At 37.1% G+C, this 19,673-nt stretch overlaps 1 protein-coding gene and 1 pseudogene across 1 annotated transcript in view; one reads left to right on the forward strand and one right to left on the reverse strand.

The window, feature by feature from the left end:
- Positions 1 to 18,900, forward strand: part of LOC105046063 (dihydrolipoyllysine-residue acetyltransferase component 1 of pyruvate dehydrogenase complex, mitochondrial-like) — a 41,669-nt gene extending 22,769 nt beyond the window's left edge. The window contains 18 exon segments of the mRNA XM_073258381.1: positions 5,550 to 5,604; positions 5,676 to 5,709; positions 8,010 to 8,059; positions 8,152 to 8,196; positions 8,349 to 8,422; positions 9,996 to 10,065; positions 10,272 to 10,479; positions 10,482 to 10,681; positions 13,288 to 13,348; positions 13,422 to 13,466; positions 13,613 to 13,696; positions 15,539 to 15,615; positions 15,692 to 15,754; positions 16,142 to 16,212; positions 16,306 to 16,366; positions 17,299 to 17,359; positions 17,434 to 17,514; positions 17,598 to 18,900. Of these exon segments, the coding sequence (XP_073114482.1) occupies positions 5,550 to 5,604; positions 5,676 to 5,709; positions 8,010 to 8,059; positions 8,152 to 8,196; positions 8,349 to 8,422; positions 9,996 to 10,065; positions 10,272 to 10,479; positions 10,482 to 10,681; positions 13,288 to 13,348; positions 13,422 to 13,466; positions 13,613 to 13,696; positions 15,539 to 15,615; positions 15,692 to 15,754; positions 16,142 to 16,212; positions 16,306 to 16,366; positions 17,299 to 17,359; positions 17,434 to 17,514; positions 17,598 to 17,656 (1,399 nt within the window). The 3' untranslated portion in view covers positions 17,657 to 18,900.
- LOC140858187 (uncharacterized) lies at positions 1,452 to 4,241 on the reverse strand (annotated as a pseudogene).
- Positions 18,901 to 19,673: the final 773 nt, after the last annotated feature.

Consider the following 19,673-nt stretch of genomic DNA (forward strand, 5'->3'; position numbering starts at 1 on the left):
AGGGAGTCTGTGGCTTTAAACCATCCAAGGACTACTTCAACAACTGCACAGCTGAATTTGACATGCACTATATAATCATTGTGTATCAAATGGACTTATACATCCATTATGTGATTATTTGTTCCTATGTCCTTTTCTTTGTAAAATGGATGCTGTTCAATGAATTGATTTTTCAAAAATTATCTTCAAATTCTAAGGATGGTAGATAGAAAAGCTTCAGAAGCAAGATTCACTGTACCGGTACCGGACGGCATGCCGGTGCCGGACCGGTATGGTACGTTATCGGTACCGTACCATACCATACCGATACATTGTACGTCTAAGCGTATCGGTCCGATACCGGTACATAATATTTTTTTTGATTTTGATTTTTTATTTTTGGATTTTTGAAGTTAATAATTGATAAATACAACCTCAATATGGCATTATATTGCATATTATTGATTATTTGGATTCAATTTGGAGTTAGGTTGCGGTACAAAGACTCTTGATCCAAAATTTCAAATATATATTTATTTACATTATATTTCAACTATGTCATCTTAAAATTAAAGAAAAAATATATAAAATATGCATTAAAATGTATTTAAATATTTAAGTACAAAGCGTAATAACTGATATACGAACCTTAAGATGTACTTTGCATTTAATTTCTTGTCGAGTGTCTGTGACGCTCGTAAATATTTGGATCATCAACATAGTTTGAAGGGATATCAGTCCAACCCTCTAGCCAAGCTGCACCGTACTCTCGAATATTCATCATCCCATAAGACATCCTCTCTGGATTGTAAGACATCTCAGACCTCTCGCTAAAATTCTGATTCTGAGAAGTATCCTCGAGATGATGGTACGGTTGTGGAGGAGCCCATCCAAATATGCCAGCAACAAAATCTGATCCGTAAGATGCTCCAGGCTGCATAGGATAGTAACCACTAGAAGATGATGCCTCGGATGCACCATATGCATATGGATCATAAGGTGGCTGTGGATAATAGGATCCATAATGCGAGGATGATCCAGATATATCTATGGACCCTACTCCACATGCAAGATCGTCCGCAGCTACATCATGTGCTGGACGATCTTTAGGAGTCCGTCGTCTATATGAAATCGGCTTTTCACGATCTCTACCAACTCGTTCACTATGATCCCTATTCTGTGTGACATGCGTAAACTGAGACTCACCGATGAATCGAATATCACTCTGTGGCTGTGTCTCATAAACGGTGGTCTCCTGTCCTCCAGTTCCTCCTTGATCATCAGATCCATGGCTACTACTACCAGTATCATCATCACTCTCCCTGGTGTCCGTATCTGAACCAGATAGCTCCTGTACTCTCGAGAGTGGTGCACGTAGAACTGTCTTTTCCTTTCCCTCCTTGTGCTCCTCTGCGACTGAGTTTCCTGTGATTGGGAGGATTGATGCCTTCTTGCTGGCTGTCGGGAGGATCGTCTATACATCTCTCGCTCGAATCTCTAGGAAGATGTATCGGATAGCGAGTCATGTGATGAATGAGTCCCTTGTGTCCCCTCAGACTGTGGCTGATCAGCTGGAACCCTATGTGGAATATTTTTTCTGCCCATTGCTCTGGATCCACCCTGATCTCCCTCGCCACCACACTGGCTGGTCGTGGAGGAGATCCTGACTCATCAAGCTCTGGCTCCTGCTGCTGACCTGCAAGCCATCCGATGATCGGATCGTCATCCTCGTCGGCATAATCATCTAGCGTCGGATCAGTGTACTTCAACTGAACTTCCTCCTGAATATATTTTAGCCTCAACTTCAAATTGTAGTGAACATATACAAGATCGTCGAGGCGTTTTTGTGTCAGACGATTTCTCTGTTTGCTGTGGATAAGGGCGAAAATGGATCAATTACGCTCACAGCCACTAGTAGAGACCGTCTGAGAAAGAATACGGACAACCATATATCTCAAATTTTCTGCTGACGTTTCAAAATGAATCCACCATTCAGCTACAAAAGCAAAATTACATATCAAATTTGATGATACTATTAAGCAAAATTACATATCAATCTATATTGCTCATTATTGATATGTAATTTACCTGGATTCATCTGCTTTTTGCTTACGACAGCTGATGGGACTCCAAAACTATCTGATCCCTTTCTAAATTGTTTCGTCTGAAACAAAATATATTTATTATTTATAAATTTATCAGATCGAATTCAGTTGAATAATTATATCTGTTTTAAACTAGCATACCTCTTGCAAACACAACGACGCAATTTCTGGATCGGGCACCATCTTATATATAACATTGCGAAGAGCAGCAAGAAGCTCGCTATCCATATCTATCCCCGGAATAGTATACTGAAATCTCGGATTCAAGTAATAAGCTGCAGATAAATTTCAAAACTGATTAAGCACAATTTTATTTTCATACTTCAAAAAAATATTTTAAAATATTCTTGAATCCAAACTTATCAGCTAGATGCAAATTTCTGCCCATCTGATAGTCCCAACGGCGCTCAATAATGTTAATAAATTTTTGAGCATGCTTGGGATCATTCTCACTAATCTGTTTCTTTGCCCTCTCCATCATGTAATATAGAAAGCCCATGTGGGGGTATCTCTCGCTGTCCACGGTGCGAAGCACCTCATATAAAGGCTTGATAGCCTTCACTACCTTCTCAGCCCGCTGCCAAAATGACTGACTTGTCACCATGTTCTCCACATGACTTCCATCAGTGTCGGCCCTCGTATATCTGCTCTCCTGCCACTCGACACTGGCAAACATTTGACGTAGGGCTGTTTTCTTCTGAAGAAGACTATCAAGTGTTATGTAGTTGGTAGCAAACCGTGTGATATCCGGTCGTAAGATCTCTCCCCCAGTATACGTCCGCATCAATGAAAGAACCCATGTGTGGTTGTAGATGAATCTAGTAATGGTCTGGGCAATCTCCACTACCTGCTGCACCCTGCGAATCTTTTCGATATTCATCAATATAAGATCAATGCAATGTGCAGCACATGGGGTCCAGTATATCTGCGGTCGCTGCTCCATCAGCAACTCCCCGACAGTCTTATATTGTGGTCCGTTATCTGTGATGACCTGCACGACATGCTGCTCACCCACTGAATCAATCACCTCCTCCATCAGACTAAAGATATATGTTGCATCGTGCATCTTATCTGAAGCATCAATTGATTTGTGAAAAAATATTTTTCCATCACAGTATGTCAAAAAATTAATAATGCTCCGCCTAGTAGGATCTGTCCAACCATCACACATCACTGTTAGACCGTATGTAGGCCATTTATTTTTGTAAGAAGCAATCCATCTCTGCAGATCCTCCTTGTTGCTGTCAAGAAGCTGACCATAGATGTCTTGAGGTCCTGGAGGATCTACACTCTGGCCGGCAGCCTCTATGGCTGAAATAGCAAATCGGTAGTAAGGATTGACTGCTGCATTTGCTGGAATATGGCTGAAATGAAACCATAATCCAATAGCTCGCCACATATCCTTCTTCTTATCTTTTTTCAGCATACTGTCAATTCTCTGCTGCTTAGAATCCTTGCTGGGCAAAGCATGTGGATCCAAATTCTGAATGCTGGCTTCTGCTGGAATATCTCTGGAGGACCTCCTCCTACTGCCAAAAGCTCCCAACAAAGAAGACATGCTGCGTCTGCTCCCTCAACCACCAGGCTCTCTAATTGAGGTAGTCCTCCTTAACTCGAATTCTCTTTTACCAGTCGCTGATCCAGATCCTGATTCGTAGCATGATGGTCCGAATCGTTCTTGTATCGGGCCATTTCCTCCTGCTGGTACTGATCCGCCAAGTTCGCCTGAATGGCAGCCTCAATCTGTGCCTCCTCATCATCTAGAGCAGAAGCCTCCTCTGACTCTCTAGAGTGATAAGAAGGTGGCTCTGCAGCTCGACGGTCTATTTCGGTCTTTTTTTGCTTTGCCCTTTCTTTCGCAACTTTCGAATCAGCAAAATGCTTTTTCATCAATTGTCGGACCTCTTGCGAACATTTTCGATACTTGGACACATCAGGATAACCACCAGTCAGATGCTGCTTCAACCTAGTCACCCCTCCCTTGAATTCTGTGTTGCACCATTTGCTTCTCCAATGATGCCGAGCCGAGAGCATCTTGCCATGATCCCAACCGATGTCACGCTCTGGATCTTTCTTCTTATTCATTTCTGCAGGTATAACAAAATACTAATTATTTCGAATTAACTGTAATATAACACTAATTACATATATTTTTTATTTGATAAAATTTTTTACTATTTAAATATTTACAAAAAGAATTTCAAAAAAATTTCAAGTTAGATTCAAATATTTCAATTATTTTGAATCATTCTAAATATTATTCTCAATTTTAAAACTAACACTGATTTTTAATTTTTTTAATAATTTTTATATAAATAAATATATACTATAAAATAACTAATTAATTAAAGTGAACGAACGCCATGCTCTAAATTTTTTCTTATAAATATATGCAAGTATAACAAAACATGATAGTTTAATGATAATTAAAATAATTATATATAATTTTAAAATAATTTTAATAATTATTTTAAAACTTATAAATTCAAAATAAATATGTTATATGCTTCAAATAATATTTTTAAATTAAATAAAATATAACACTATTTATATATATTTTTTATTTTATAATTAATTTTTTTAATTTAAATAATTAAAAAATAATTTTTTAATTTTAAATATATGAAAAAAAAATTGAAATTAGATTTAAGTAGCTTGAATCATTCTAAATATGGTTTTCAAACTCTAATTTTTTTCCTAAAATTTAATTTTTTTTTTTAATTTTTAAATAAATAAATATTTAAAAATATTTAAAAAATATATAATTAACAAAAATTAACAATTTTGACGTCATCGTGTACATCTTCCAAAGATCTATCACATATAATTAAATCATACCAAAATCATAAGATTTTGGCATGATTTTCTCTTATTTTTATTCTTTCTCATTCTTATCTTATTTTTAACAACAAAAATAAAAAAAAGTATTTACTAAGAAAATAACATATTATCTTATTTCCGGCCAAAGATCAGTTCCTCTCCTCGAACCACTCCTATAATTTGACGGAGTTTTTTTTTTTTAATTTTTCGGAGGTCTCAACGGTTTCGTTGAGACCTTCATATGCTTCGGGAGTTCTCTGAGACTTCTCAGAGAACTTTAACGCCTCTCAATCATTTAAAAATTCTCCGACCCCACCCCTCCCCATTTTTTGCATGTGGGGATGTCGGCACGGTTTGGTTCACGCCGAACTGGTACCGAACCGATCCATACCGTCCGATTTTGTATGGTATGGACACGAATCGGACCGAACCGAGCGGTTCGGTGTGGTTTGGGGAGTATTTCGAAAAAAATGTCCGAACCGGATCGGTAATGTACCGGTCTGGCTCGGTACGCCTCGTACCGGACGGTTCGGCCCGGTACAGCGAATCCTGTTCAGAAGTGTACATGCAAATTTGACACTTAAAGTTTTTGGTGTCTAAACCAACGAAAATACGATTCTCTGTACTTCTCTCTTTTCCTCGCAGGCCTTTGTCATTAGCATCGGCTAGTATCTTCTTAAGAAACCCTTTGGTTGATGAGGTTAGTCAGCTAATTGTTTTCATTATCCATTCATTTTCTAGCCATATACTAATATTAATTATGCAATGCAGCTACTTGTTCGAGTTCGTTGTATCTCATCTACAGGTATCATTTCTTTGCTAATATCCTCATTATGATATGCATACATAGTGTTTACCATACTGCCATTTTCATTAGTATCATGCTCCAGCATCTTTTTTTGGCAATGTTGACATGATTAGGAAAAGTTAAAAGGATGCAAAATATTTACCTAATGATCCTTTATCAGGTTTTAGGCGAACTAAGTATCCCACAAAATTCAAAGGATGAAACCAAGGTCCATAATCTCGATATCGGATACCAAAATTTTGAAAATCGATACCAGTGGCCGTATCGATCATCGGTCGGTTTGGTACGATATCGGTTCGGTACCGTATCGACACAGTATGGTAGGCATGTCGGCCAAACCGACATGCTATTTTTTTTTATTTTTTTTTCTTCATTTTTTTGGGGGTATCCAATCAAATTTTTATGGATTATTGAATGTTTTAAAATTCAAATTGATATTTAGTGATATTAATTAATGTTCGTATCACTCCGATACACTTTTAATCACGTGTGACACAAATCTAAGTGTGACATTATGTTATTTAGCATCCTAAATAATCAATATATGGACTAGAAATTATTGGATTCTAAAATGCTCAAATTAATTAAAAAATTTAAAAATACTCAATACGTACTGATTATCAGAATTCGGTCGATCGTCGATGTCCATAAATAGCAGGATCATTTACATAGAAGGAACGTCAGTCCATCCCTCTAGCCAAATAGCATTATAATCCTCTGTGCTCATACATTTAATTTGTATTTTTCTGAAGTTTTTTTGCTGCTCTCAATGCTAGAGAGTGAGAAAGAGAGAGAGAGAGATTGAGAAACACAGAGAAGAAGTCTTTCAAGACCTCTTCTTTGTGTCTCAGACATAAAAACAGTCCAACATGAGTCGAACCGGGTGGTTCGGCTCGGAACAGCTGTGTACAGCTTGGTTCAAGCTTAAACCGTCTGATTCAGGCCCGAAACGGGTGGTTCATAATATTTTTTTTATTTTCGGATGTCGAAAATCAGACCTGAACCAAACCGGATGGTTCGGGTCGGTTTTCAAAACCATGTCGGATACTGTATTAGTATGTTACTATTTCAATACAGTACGGTTGGTATGATATTGTATGCAACTTGTACAAGGACAGTTATCGACCTTTTTTTTTCTCACCTTTTATTTCGGGCAATATGGATCGATACAATATAACTACATCCTTTGGCTTCAGGTGGTACTAGGTGGTATGGAGTGGTTTTGCTCCGTTAAGACTGATGTAGATCGGTTCGGCTCATATATCAAACCAAACCTCGATATTGTACGAGTATCTTACTGGTATGATACAGTCGATACCTTGGATGAAATTATGAGATACTTGGAGACCCATATTTTTCTTGTAACTGCTTTCTTATCTCAAAATCCTTCCTTTTAGAAACCCTATCTCCCCCATTACATCCTTCCAAGGAAAAAATTGACCCCACCCTTTTAATAACCAAATATTGTTCTTCTTTTTCTTTTAACACCTTGGCTTTCCCCAAATCAATATCAGTTCTACTTCCTCTTTTACACCAACTTTGTTCGTGAACTTTGTAAATTACCTTCAAGAGAAAAAAATTATGGTAACAATCATCATGGATTCATGTGAGGACCACTTCGATCTTTGAGGCTCCACATATCCCCTAGATCTTCATTCTACATGCAAGAACCAACATTTTTCCAGCACATATGGTCTTCTTGTTATCTGTGGCCTATACAATGAAATGAAACTCTGCTGAAACCTTTGGATCCTAATATTGCAAATCTTCATCATCTATTTTTGAGCATGTATGATCCATTAATGGAGAAACTCCCCTTTTGACCTCTTGTTTGGGAGAACTTATAGGTATTTCTGATGGTATCTACACCCCCTTGCTTCACCTTCATACGTAGCCTGCACTGCAACATATATCTAGACCTACTTGCTTGTGCTTTCTGCCCATGGTTTGCAGTATTGATTTCGGTGTCTGTACTGAGTATTAGTTTGCTATTGGTGTGGGAGTACACCCGGTATGGGGTGGTATGTTCTAGACTTCTAGTACAGTGAGCCATGCCTCTCTCTAGGCTTCATAAGCAGTTTTTTAAACTCTAAGAAAATGTTTTTCACCTTTCTTTCTTATTAGAGCTCCTACTGGTTATTTTACTGGTTAATATTTAGTGAACAGATGATATCCTAGATGATATTTTTACTTGATCACAAGGGACTTGACAGGAAGGTACAATTGACCGACCACCTTTAGAAAACTATCTTGATACAAAAGTATTACTTAATTTGGTTTACAATTTGTTAATGCAGGAGTTGCTTCCCATATGGTTCTTGAAATGCCGGCATTGTCCCCAACAATGGTGAGTTAAATAGGAAAATTGACTCAGTATTGGCTGTTTAATTATCTCAAAAGCCTAAAATTAAAAGCTGACTTTTGATGTGATGCTCTTAGAATCAAGGCAACATTGCAAAGTGGAGGAAGAAAGAAGGAGATAAGGTTGGTTATTTTAGTCTGGTATCTTACAAAATTGTAATTGTTGGAAACTTTCATATTATGACCCTGTTGGCTGAGGGGACTTGGAAAACTATATTCTCCTCTTAGTACAACTCTAAAGCCATTTCTTGCTGTCCGTTTATTTATATTGGCAGATTGATGTGGGTGATGTGTTATGCGAGATAGAGACTGATAAAGCAACTCTTGAATTTGAAAGTCTTGAAGAGGGGTAATATTGCTTAGCTTGGTGTTTGATTGAATTATATTGTTATTTCAGTATTTTTTGTAGATTCAGGGCCTGTTTGGGAAGTTCCTGCTGGATCCGGCAGGATGGACGGGAAAGCAGCATTGGAGGGGTAGAGAGGGAGGGGGCTGGAGTGGGAGAGGGAAAGGGCAGGGGTTCACCAGCCCAATCTCTGCCAGATTAAGGAAAAAAAGACCTCAAGTAGGCTTGTTTTTGTTCCCACTAGGATTGAGCTGTGACCCTGTGATGCCCGTCTTCCTTCTCCTGTTTCTTTACTTTCTTCACCCCTCTTCCTTCCCCGCCACTCTTCCTTTCTGCCTATCCGATCGATCTAGCAGGATATTGCCAAACATGCCCTCAAATTATATTTGTACAGATTGTAGTTGTGCAAGAAAACATTAAACTATGCATATTTTAGACCTCTCATTTTGAGAACTTGAATTAACTTGAAATTTCATTAATTGACGGAAGGCTTTTTGGAAGAGAATAGGAAACCCTAGAAAAGGTGAGAAAATGACATGACAAGTAATGTGCATAAAAGAATATTCGATAGATGGCTGCAGAACCTTCACTGGGTTTGAATTAAAGGATGTACATCATATCATATTAATGGTTCTCAATGATAATACCTCAAAATTTTAGGTGGTTTGGGTAAATATGCACATGAACTTGCTGATGCTGGAAAGTTCTGTATCGAAGTAACCCAATTACAGAAGTAATTTAAATTCCTCTTACCCATCAATATCCTTTAAAGCCCATTACTTCATCTCCGTTCACTCATAGTCAAAAATCAAAATGAACTGTCAGTCAAATATAACTTTTATTCAGTTATATTTTTGGAGATCAATCAACATTTCCTGAGAGGTGATCTTCAAAGTAATTAAACTGTTGGAAATGCATGCGGGTCATTTAATCTTAGTGATAGAACATGAACCATTGTGTCGAGTGATAAAGTATATTGAGGAGATTTCTTGCTTGCATCTATCTAAGTTTAAGCAAAAGCACCTGTAACTTTTTAAATATCTTGGTAATAGTGCACTAAAGTTATAAGCTTTATCTTAAATTGAATAGTGATGACAAAGGGCATGGAAATTAGTAGTTGAACATTTCTTTCTAAAAGAAAATTATGATGGAAACCTTTGCTATATATTGTAGTCTGCAATCCTGCAACAATGGTTGTAATGGAGAGTTTATCATACCTGCTCAAGGATAAAAGTCGATGTTTTCACCTCCCATATATGTATTTGCCATTAATAATTGATGATTGTATCTCTTCCATCTTGACATCTTTGGTGGATAAGTTCCTTATCATGCTCTGAATGTGTTGATACACTTGTTTAAATAGCTTTCTTACTCTTCAACATTGCATATAATTTAGTAATGAAATAATAAATGTGGTGTATAGCGTTAAATTTGGTTTTGTTGTAATCTGCTTCTACTTTTAGTGTCTACCTTTTTCCGTTTGAAAGTAATAATGGAAGTTACATTCCTAAACAATGGATGAGTTTATTGTCCAATTATTAATTTTATCAAATTTTGCTGATAAAAATCACAACAGGTTTTTGGCTAAGATATTAGCTCCTGAAGGTTCTAAGGATGTGCTTGTAGGACAACCTATTGCAGTTACGGTATGTGCTTCATCAAATTCTAGTTATCTACTCAAACAATATTGTTTATATTTGATCATATTGATTAAGGAAGATTAAAACATACACTATAGACATATCACAACATTATTCCTTGATACAGATGGTGCCATTTCTATGCTATCTACATCAGTTACTTTAGTAGAATAATTTAGTTCACTGAGATTGGTGTTCTTCTGATTTGCAAGGTTGAAAATCCAGAGGAAATTGAAAATTTACCGGCTGATATATCGAAAGGAGTCGAGGCCAAAGAGGACAATCCAACTCAGGAGTTAACTCATGATGCCAAACACAAAGGGAGCAGTGAAAAACCAAATTTCAGCAGAATCAACCCATCAGCAAAATTGCTTATTTCAGAATATGGACTGGACCCTTTGTCATTGAAGGCAACGGGGCCCATGGTATTCTTTTAAAAGGGGATGTGCTAGCAGCAATTAAGTCTGGAGCAGGACCTCTACGACTTTCGGAGTTATGTCAAGAAAAGAAAGCTGTGTCGACACATGCCTTTCAGCCAACTTCTCATATGTCACCCAAGTCTGTCACCCCTTCACTTGACAAGGATACACATGAAGATTTGCCAAATATGCAGATTCGCAAGGTAGAAGATTTTACTTAACAAAATGCACGTTTGAACATGACTGCTTTTCTATTGTAGGATATAAAAATTCATGGTTCTTCAAAATTTGGATTCCAGAATTGCTAATCTTTTTTTAGGCGATCATGAGCATGAATTTTCTAGCTGTCTTTTTCTTTAGGTAGATGTTGGGTGTAGTTACTCTTTTTCATGCCTAGGAGTAAGGTTCCTTTGCTTGCACTCTACCATAACGATTAAAGCTGGGTCCCTGCTTAGAGGATGAGATTTGCAGTGCTTCTTTTTTTTTTTGTGGCAAATTGTTCTTATTAGAGGCTGCCTTTGATGATACTGCAAGTTTTTTAAGATCCTTTCTTACAAATTTTCATCTATCTCAGTTTAGGTATTTCCTTCTTTCTTGACACTTAGCCACATATTGCAGCACCTTTTTAACCAAGTTCTTAAATGCTTGCTAGAGCTGCTTGTACCACCAAATCAGTTGTACATCTTTTTGTTCTCAATTGGTGCAACTCGAGTGTCCCAACTCCCAAGTGTATTTGTTTCTCAATCTGTTCCCAAGTTCACCTTACATCCTTCTCAAGATTTTCACCAATGCAACATTCAAGTTATTCTGTCTGGCCCTCTTTTTTGTTTTACATTCTAAATAATACAAACATTGGAGGCCTTAATGTTGTTTTATAAAACCTTTTCCTTGCTATTCAGCTACAATTATGCCCGTAAGCAAGGTTTCAACTTTCAAGTGCTAGACCAGTACTGGCATTTGTGTGGGTTGGCATGGAACCTATTAAATTCACCTATGGCAAGGAGAGAAAAACGGCATGGTATGACATGTGCCTCATTAGTAGGTGATTGACACATGATCTGGCACTGACAATTATAACTTTGCTAGCAAGATTGGTCCCTGTTTTGATTGGTGCAGAAAACATGGTGTCATGTAAACCATGAGCCACACCATTAATCATGTCCTAGAATCTAGATAAAATGAACTTCCTAGAAGTCAAAGGTCTATATTTATGCATCAAGTGGTCATGAATTGGATAATTTTCAATAATGAGATAATATTCTGATATCTTTCCTGTATCTGAAGATTTGCAGATTATAATCTGTGATGTAGATTTCCATTCATTATCAGGGAACTTGTACATAATACATATGAGTGGGGACCAGAAAGAAATATAGGCAGCTTTATCACGGATATGAGCCATTCTACCTGCCACTAATTGGTTGGTCAATGGAGCCATTAGTTGATTTGTACAGAACAAAAATTTCCTTTTCTTTCTAACAAGGTTCCCCTTGCCTGAGCATCGACTTTGAAATAGTAACATGGTAGAGTAATCATCTAAAGTAACATTGAGACACCATGAGTTTTTCCCCAAAAATGTAAGGATGCTGTTCATGCCTTGTGTTATGCTTTTAATTCTTATTGGTGCGCGCACTGGCATGTTATCCCCTAAATATTTTTTATAATCCCACTGCTAGAGCTTGGGTTGCACAATGATTAACCACATTGTTCAACTCTATGGCCTTTTTTATTGGAGGATCCTAATGGATGAATTTAAGCAAACTTCCAATGTATTTTGCAGATTTAATTTCAATCCTTCAAGAGCAGTTTTCTCTTTAGTAAATTAGGTATCACTACTTTCTGCAAAGCTTTGACAACTTTTTAATTTGCCTATTTTGCATGATATCTTATTAGATGAAGGCACAAAATATGTGACATGATGCCACAATCATTTTCATCTCTATAATAAGCTGTTATTTGCATGCATTTCTATAACTGTGTTGTCAATTGCTCTGCAAACCCTACTTTCTCACCTCTTAAATTTTCTGCTGATCAAAATCTTTGTTGGCTCTTCTTTGTTCGCAACCAAACCCGCTTGTCACACCACTATCACACATTTCCCTTAGAGACAAGCTAGCACTGGAGATGAGAAACCCAACCAGTACTTTGTTAATTTCGTAAATCATTATTTGAATCTTGAAAACTCATTAAAAAGTAATACTCTATGAAAATTCTTTTAGATTTCATGAATCTGATTTAGGGAACCAACTGTACCACCTGCTTATGCTACAAAAACTGGAAAATTCGTGATGTGCAAAAGCAGCATCTTGTAATTTCTGAAAACAATTAAATCATTTTTACTATTTCTAGAGCCAGCTAACATGATACAAAGTTAAATGAATGGTTCCATACACCATCCTGCTTGTGGGGGCTGTGGTCATACTCCATGTGTATAAACTTCCAATTCGTGAGTATGCAATTTTATTGTCTGTCTCATTATTAGAAATCTGTGAAGTTCAATCTGAAAGCAGGCCTACAATAGAAGTCATATGCGACAAGGTTTCTGCATGTCCAGTGGAAGATATTTGCATATTACCGAGGAAGTGTTCTTTTATTTTTTCACTGATCCTATGCAAAACTGTAACTTTGACATGATAGAATTGAAAGAAAACAGCACTTAATGGGAGACCATAATATTGTTAGCAAAAAGAAGACAGGACATCATAATATTTCCATTTTACTGAATTCGAAGATCAGTTGTATTTCCTTTTTTTTTTTGTTTTACTAAAATCTATTTTTGATGATGTTGCTGAGTGTGGCTGTTTGTTAGGTGATTGCAAAAAGGTTGCTGGAATCAAAACAGAACACTCCACATCTATATTTATCTACAGGTTTGTCTTCATTGGTTGACCTCTTTGTTGTATCAACTTTTCTGTGTGTTGAATATTTGCAATTTGTTACCAGATGTCATTCTGGATCCTCTACTTGCTTTAAGAAATGAACTTAAAGGTTCACAATTTGCAATTCTATCTTTTACCAATTTCTCTATGTATTTTTTAGAATTCTGTATTCAAATTGCAGTTCTATTTTTTCCATTTTCAGACTTCTACTCACTTAGGAACATATTGCTCCCTTTTTGTGGTCTGAACCTGCAGAGCAGCACAATCTGAAGGTTTCGGTTAATGATATCGTCATAAAAGCTGTTGCACTTGCATTGAGAAATGTACCTGAAGCAAATGGTAAGGCTTCGAACATACTGTTTAGAAGATTCTAGGCTGAACTGAGTCATCTTGTATTAGGACAAAAATTCAGTTCATGGAGAAATGCATATTTATTTTTTCACTTCTGTTTTACAACAAGAAGCTGCAGATTTAAATATCTGCTCATGACTTCGACCAATCAAGGCAGGCCTAATAAACGTACCTCAACACATCAACTAGAAATTTCATGTTTTGTGGTCTTATTTTTGACATGATAGAGTAAGAGTCTCTGTTTGTTCACCAGTTTAGGTTCTAACTGGCTGGATATGCATAGCTTCTAGCTGCTGTCACATGTAATTTATTGGTGAACAGTTGAACCTTAGTCAATTTTGCTAGAGTTTAGGTTATATAACTTATTGGTGAGGAGGTGCGATGTGTAGCTGGGCCAAATAAACCTGGAACGACAGATGACTTTAACCAACTCATAATATGTTTCCTTCTCAGAAATATGTATAATAATATATAGTAATGGATACAACTTGTTTTTAGCTTTTTGCATGGACTATTTAGTATCTATATTTCAAATTTAGAAACAAGATCTACATTCATTTGAAGAGGATAATTTCTAATCTCCAGAAATTTTGCATGGTAGTTGTATTGGCTTTGTTCATGTATAATAGTATGGTAATGTTGCCTGATGTTTTAAGTGACTGAAAGACAGCTTGTTTTGTCATTTTGCTCATTCATAGCTCTGTTTCAAAAGCAGCATGTTTTAATGCACCCTCTTTTGTGACAATAATGACATCGGAAGAGTGGTGAGAAGGGAGAAGAGGCATCACCACAATTATATATGATTGATGATTTGGAGCATGTTGTAAAGGACCGCTGGAACATTACAATGTTTCTTCTTTAAACTTCACATTAACCTTCTATCAGTTGAATCCATAAACCTAGTCAACACAGCGTGGGGCAAGACAATGATCTTTCATAGTACATAGAATGCTGGGTGGAGGGTTGGGATGCTTGTCTTATTGGTTACATAGTTTGATCTTAGGAAACTGGAAGAAACCACCCTTGGTTTCTTAGAATGGAGCAGTCTAGATGAGCCAGAGGCTGGATTCAATATAGAAAGATGCATCTTTGGGGCATAAACTGTTAGCTGAAGAGCCATTTTATATCAATTCTTATCTTGCTAATTCTGAACCCAATCATTTGGTATGAATTTGGGATTACATGGTGCTGAGTAATGCCTATCTTAGTATCTGCTTCTGTGTAGAAACCCTTTTTAGGGTCGTCTGCTTGTAGTGCTGCTCGATACTGTGAGAAACACAAATCATTATAAGCAACCCACATTTTTTTTCTTAATTATTTAGGTGCAATTTGGCAGAAGGAATTTAGAACTTTTTTACCTTTTGTAATCTTATCCTGTTTAGTGTTGAATGTTTTAAAAATATTTTTTGACATGTAACAATCCTCAAGGTTTATTCGATCTGTATGCCATCCCTTTTCACTTTTTGATATCTATTCTTGACAGTCCTGCTTTCAACATTTGCTGCATTGGCTTGATGGAATTGTTTGGCTAATGCTCATTACATTTTGTTGAGTACTGATATTTTGCCAACATAAGTGGCAAATATTTTTAGTAATTCAATTCTTTGCCAACTCAACTCATTGTTATAATTATGCTTGAGACTGATGACCATGTTGTTTGGTTTTAATTCTATTTGGATTCTAGGGTTATCCTCTGACGGAGCATTTGGTTTTTTTTTAAGGACATTTTTTTCACTTGTTATTTGTGTCCATATTTAGAATTCATGTTTGACATTTCTCATAGCTTCCTTCTAATTCATGGAGATGATTGATTTGTGCATGGTTGTGTAGCTTACTGGAACAGTGAGAAAGGGGAGCTTTCTCTGTGTGATTCGATCGACATATCAATTGCAGTTGCTACTGACAAGGTAGTCCCCTGTATTGCCTCTAAAAGTGTTATTAGTTTATATTTAGCAAATTTGACTGGTGATGTATGTTGTACAGGGTTTGATAACTCCAATCATAAGGAATGCAGATCAGAAGACATTGTCAGCAATATCGTTGGAGGTAAGCGATATTCTTTTGATCTAAGATAATATCATTTTAATCTTTAGATTTGCTTGCAAAATCTATAGTTATAGAATTTGCTCAATTCTTATTTGTGAACGATTATGTCTTAATCTATTTATGCAAGCAAAACCTGGAAGTTATGGACTTGATTTCTGCATTATTCTTGAATTATGCTTAGAAAATCATCAATAGTTATGCAAAATGACTTGAAATGCATTAAATGCTCCTTAGACCACTCTAGAGTTGTGTCTAGATTTGAAATATCCTCTTTCATTGCAGATCTCTTGATGCATTATGTTTTAGATGTTGATTTATTTTGTAATTTCTATATGATCAAAGAAACTTTTGATTAACTCTCTATTCTTCTTTCCGAGCAATCTCCAGGTCAAAGAATTGGCTGAGAAGGCACGAGCTGGGAAGCTAACACCTAATGAGTTTCAAGGTGGGACTTTCAGGTGAGTACAACAGTTCAAGTTTACTGTAGCTTATGCTTTGATCATCTTTTATGATAGACGCTACATATACTTATCTTTGTATATCTTATGCAGCATCTCAAATCTTGGAATGTTTCCTGTGGACAATTTCTGTGCGATTATTAACCCTCCACAGGTCCTCTCTCTCTCTCTCTCTCTCGCCCCTCTCCCCCCTCTCTTTGTGGCCATGTATGCATGTTTCTGCAAACATGTATATTGTTTTCTGGAAGAAAATATCATTCCTTCCCTAAAACCTGATACCATTGCTGAAAATATCACTCCTCCCCTAATACCTGATAACATTGCTGTCATCAATACTGGCTCCTTCGCCATGTTACCAACTCCCAAGTGAGTTACATCCTATTTATTGAAAACATGCTCAAGATTGTGGCTTCACATCCCTTTCATCTAGACAATGAAGTTGATATTAAAAATTTGCTATCATCCACATGCTTAATGCAGAGAAAAGGGCTACAGTTGAAGCTTTGGAGTTGGCGCTGGCAGAGCCTACCCCGCACAATGAATGTAAAACATCTATAAATTTATTAATATGAGAATAATAAGTTCCAGCGTAGATTACACTGCTGTCAGCTTTTAAACAGATTGGAGTAAACATATACAGTGGTTCATCTAACCACTAGGTCAGATTCTATTTTGTTTGTTTAGATTTTCTTCTCATTCAAGATATCAACCGCTAGATCATTAAACATTATCAAGTACTGGCTCTCGCTCTTCACCTCTTTAACCATCAAAGACTCCTGTAGCCCTGTTTGTTCCTGTTGGTTTTGACTCATCTTAAATTTTACTAGCTTATGGGTTGCACAACCAGTCCAATGCTATATAGGTGGCTTTCTGTTGTTCAAGTTCTAACTATTGCATCTATTTTTTGGGTTTAGATTCGCATGTATCCATTTGGGCCAGCTTTTTGCTTCATTGAACAAATTTGCATGAGGTCATTCTTATACTTCAATAGTAACTTACAAAGGACCGCACAGGAGATCAGTATTTGAACTACTATAAAATCTCTTCACCTCTTCAAGTTTTAGTGGCTGCTGGAATTTTCTGCACGCTTGTATTCTTGCTGTTGGTCGAGGCAACAAAGTTGTTAAGCCTGTGGTTGGAAGCGATGGTATGCTTCTGCACTCAGATTACATTAACCATGCTTACAAATCTGTAATTATTCATATCCATTTGTTTCTTCAGGAATTGAAAAGCCTGGAATTGTTACAAAGATGAGCTTAACATTGTCTGCTGATCATCATGTTTTTGATGGCCAGTTGGGAGGTAATTGCTGAACTGCTCTTGCTCTGTAAGTTGCAAGGGAAACACTACTAACAATGGTTTTCTTTCTTCAATTCTCTTTGCAGGCAAGTTCCTTTCAGCTTTGGCATCAAACTTCAGGGATGTTTGAAGACTACTGTTGTGAGGCTTGGGAAGAAAACTCTGTGAAGTTGGTGTGAACATTCTCGAAGCGGCTATCGGATAACAAGGCTTTGAGATGTGACTTAAATCTTGCCTTGCATTATCAGTACAAATCCAAAATTAATTTAGTACAGAGAAAAACACCGGATCATTACTTGGGACTCCTTGACAACGAATTGCTGGGGCTTCATTTATACCATTTCAGGCTTTTTTATTCTTCGCATCCATTTACAAAGCTAAGTTACTCGAGCCCCACATCTCTTGATCTGGCAGATTCTCCGGTTGTCATTTATTCAGTTGGGGCTTGCAATTAACTGAATCATGAGGCAAACTGAGCTGGGGATTTTCTTGTACCCATTATCAAGATTCTGTGTGAGTTATACGCATTTTCCAGTGATAATTAAAAAAATAATTATAGGTTGTTTGCAGCCATGGATTTGTTAGACTTCAAAGTGGATGGCGTGCATCAAATGGCCAAGTGGCCAAGTCATGAGCAATTTGTGGTTGATCCAGAAATCAGCTCACCGCAGGCTGGGCTACCATCCTAAGCTCAGAAAAGATGTCTGGTCTACACCAAGGAAGAGAAGATGTCTCAAGCTAAGCTTGTGTTGATAACTAGTAGGCCGCTGCATGGTGAGAAGTTCCGTTCAAGGACCCAGTCACCCGGGTATCATGAGAGACGCAGATAATCAAGGGCTACATGCAGATTATCTAATGAGAAAAAAAGGGATTGCAGTATGATAAATCAGTTCAAGAAAAGAAAATTTCGAGAAATGTCATGTATTTGAGTTCTATCCTTGTCAGGGACTAAAATATCATGATTTTCTAGTTTGAATGCCAAGCTGCTAGTCCGGGCAAGATCTTGGAGACAAGGTGGGAAATTATTTAACAACGATTGGAAGACCCATAACAAGCCTTAATCACCCACTGTCTTTGAGGTTTGCAGAAATAGATGGTTTTGCAAATGGATTTGGAAGTTGATTTTGGGACAGTGATATTGTGGTGTTTCTAAGGAAGCTTTTTTGTTTTTTTTGGTAAACTAGGGAAGCTAGTTAGGTGGACCCCGAGAAGCAATGCTACTCTCTGCCCAATGTGCAACATGTATTTGTGCTGGTCCACATGCTTGATGTCCATCCTTGTATGATAGACATGTTGTACAGCAAAGACAAGTTGTAAACGAGTATTGAACAAACAATCAGGGACGGGCATATTGCCTTGCGCTCAGTTTGTTTCCCATCAACTACTCAACTCTTGTTGTTTGCGTGGCGTGTTATTTATTTATTTGTTTCTTTATTTATTTTTGTGGAAGCATGGTGTAGAAAGTCAAAAAAAAAAAGAGAAAAAGGCTGAAAAGGAGATAAGAAGAAAGAAGGGGGTTGGTGAGGAAAGCCGAGGGCATTTCATCCTCACTGGTTCACATTCCAGCAAGGCACGAGACATCTCCACAGCACTCACGTTCTTCCTCTTCTAAGGCACCACGTCGCTCGTAGTCGTGTCAGCTTCGAGTTTTTCCCCGAGACAATATACAAGTCCTCCATTATTGGGAACACTCTAACTAAGAGCAATTTCTTATTAAAGACACCAGGATGATGCAATAAATTGAAAGGGTAGGCGGTTGATGAATAATTAAAAGGGGTTTTGTGGCACATATCAATAAATTGATTTTTATTTAGACGACCAAAACATTGTTCTATATATCAGGATCTAAACCTCCATATCTTATAAGAGAAGCAACATTCGCAGAACCGGGACCCAAGATGTACCTACATGCGAGTTGAAAAACATGCTGCGCATGCTTAAACATGCTTCACAAGAAATTCAGTTTGAATTGCGAGTAAGCAATAGGATTGCAGATTGCGTGCTTTTGCCTTTCCTATGGTTACTGCTATTTTTCATTCTTCTTGCTTTCACATTAATTGAGCCTGCATCAATTTATAGCAACTTTAAGGTCATGTTTGATATGTTAGAATGAAATTAGACAGGAATGAAATGAGACAAGGAATGAAATTGCATTCAAAAGA

The sequence above is a fragment of the Elaeis guineensis genome, chromosome 5 (assembly GCF_000442705.2).
Source record: "Elaeis guineensis isolate ETL-2024a chromosome 5, EG11, whole genome shotgun sequence".
Classification (NCBI taxonomy): domain Eukaryota; kingdom Viridiplantae; phylum Streptophyta; class Magnoliopsida; order Arecales; family Arecaceae; genus Elaeis; species Elaeis guineensis.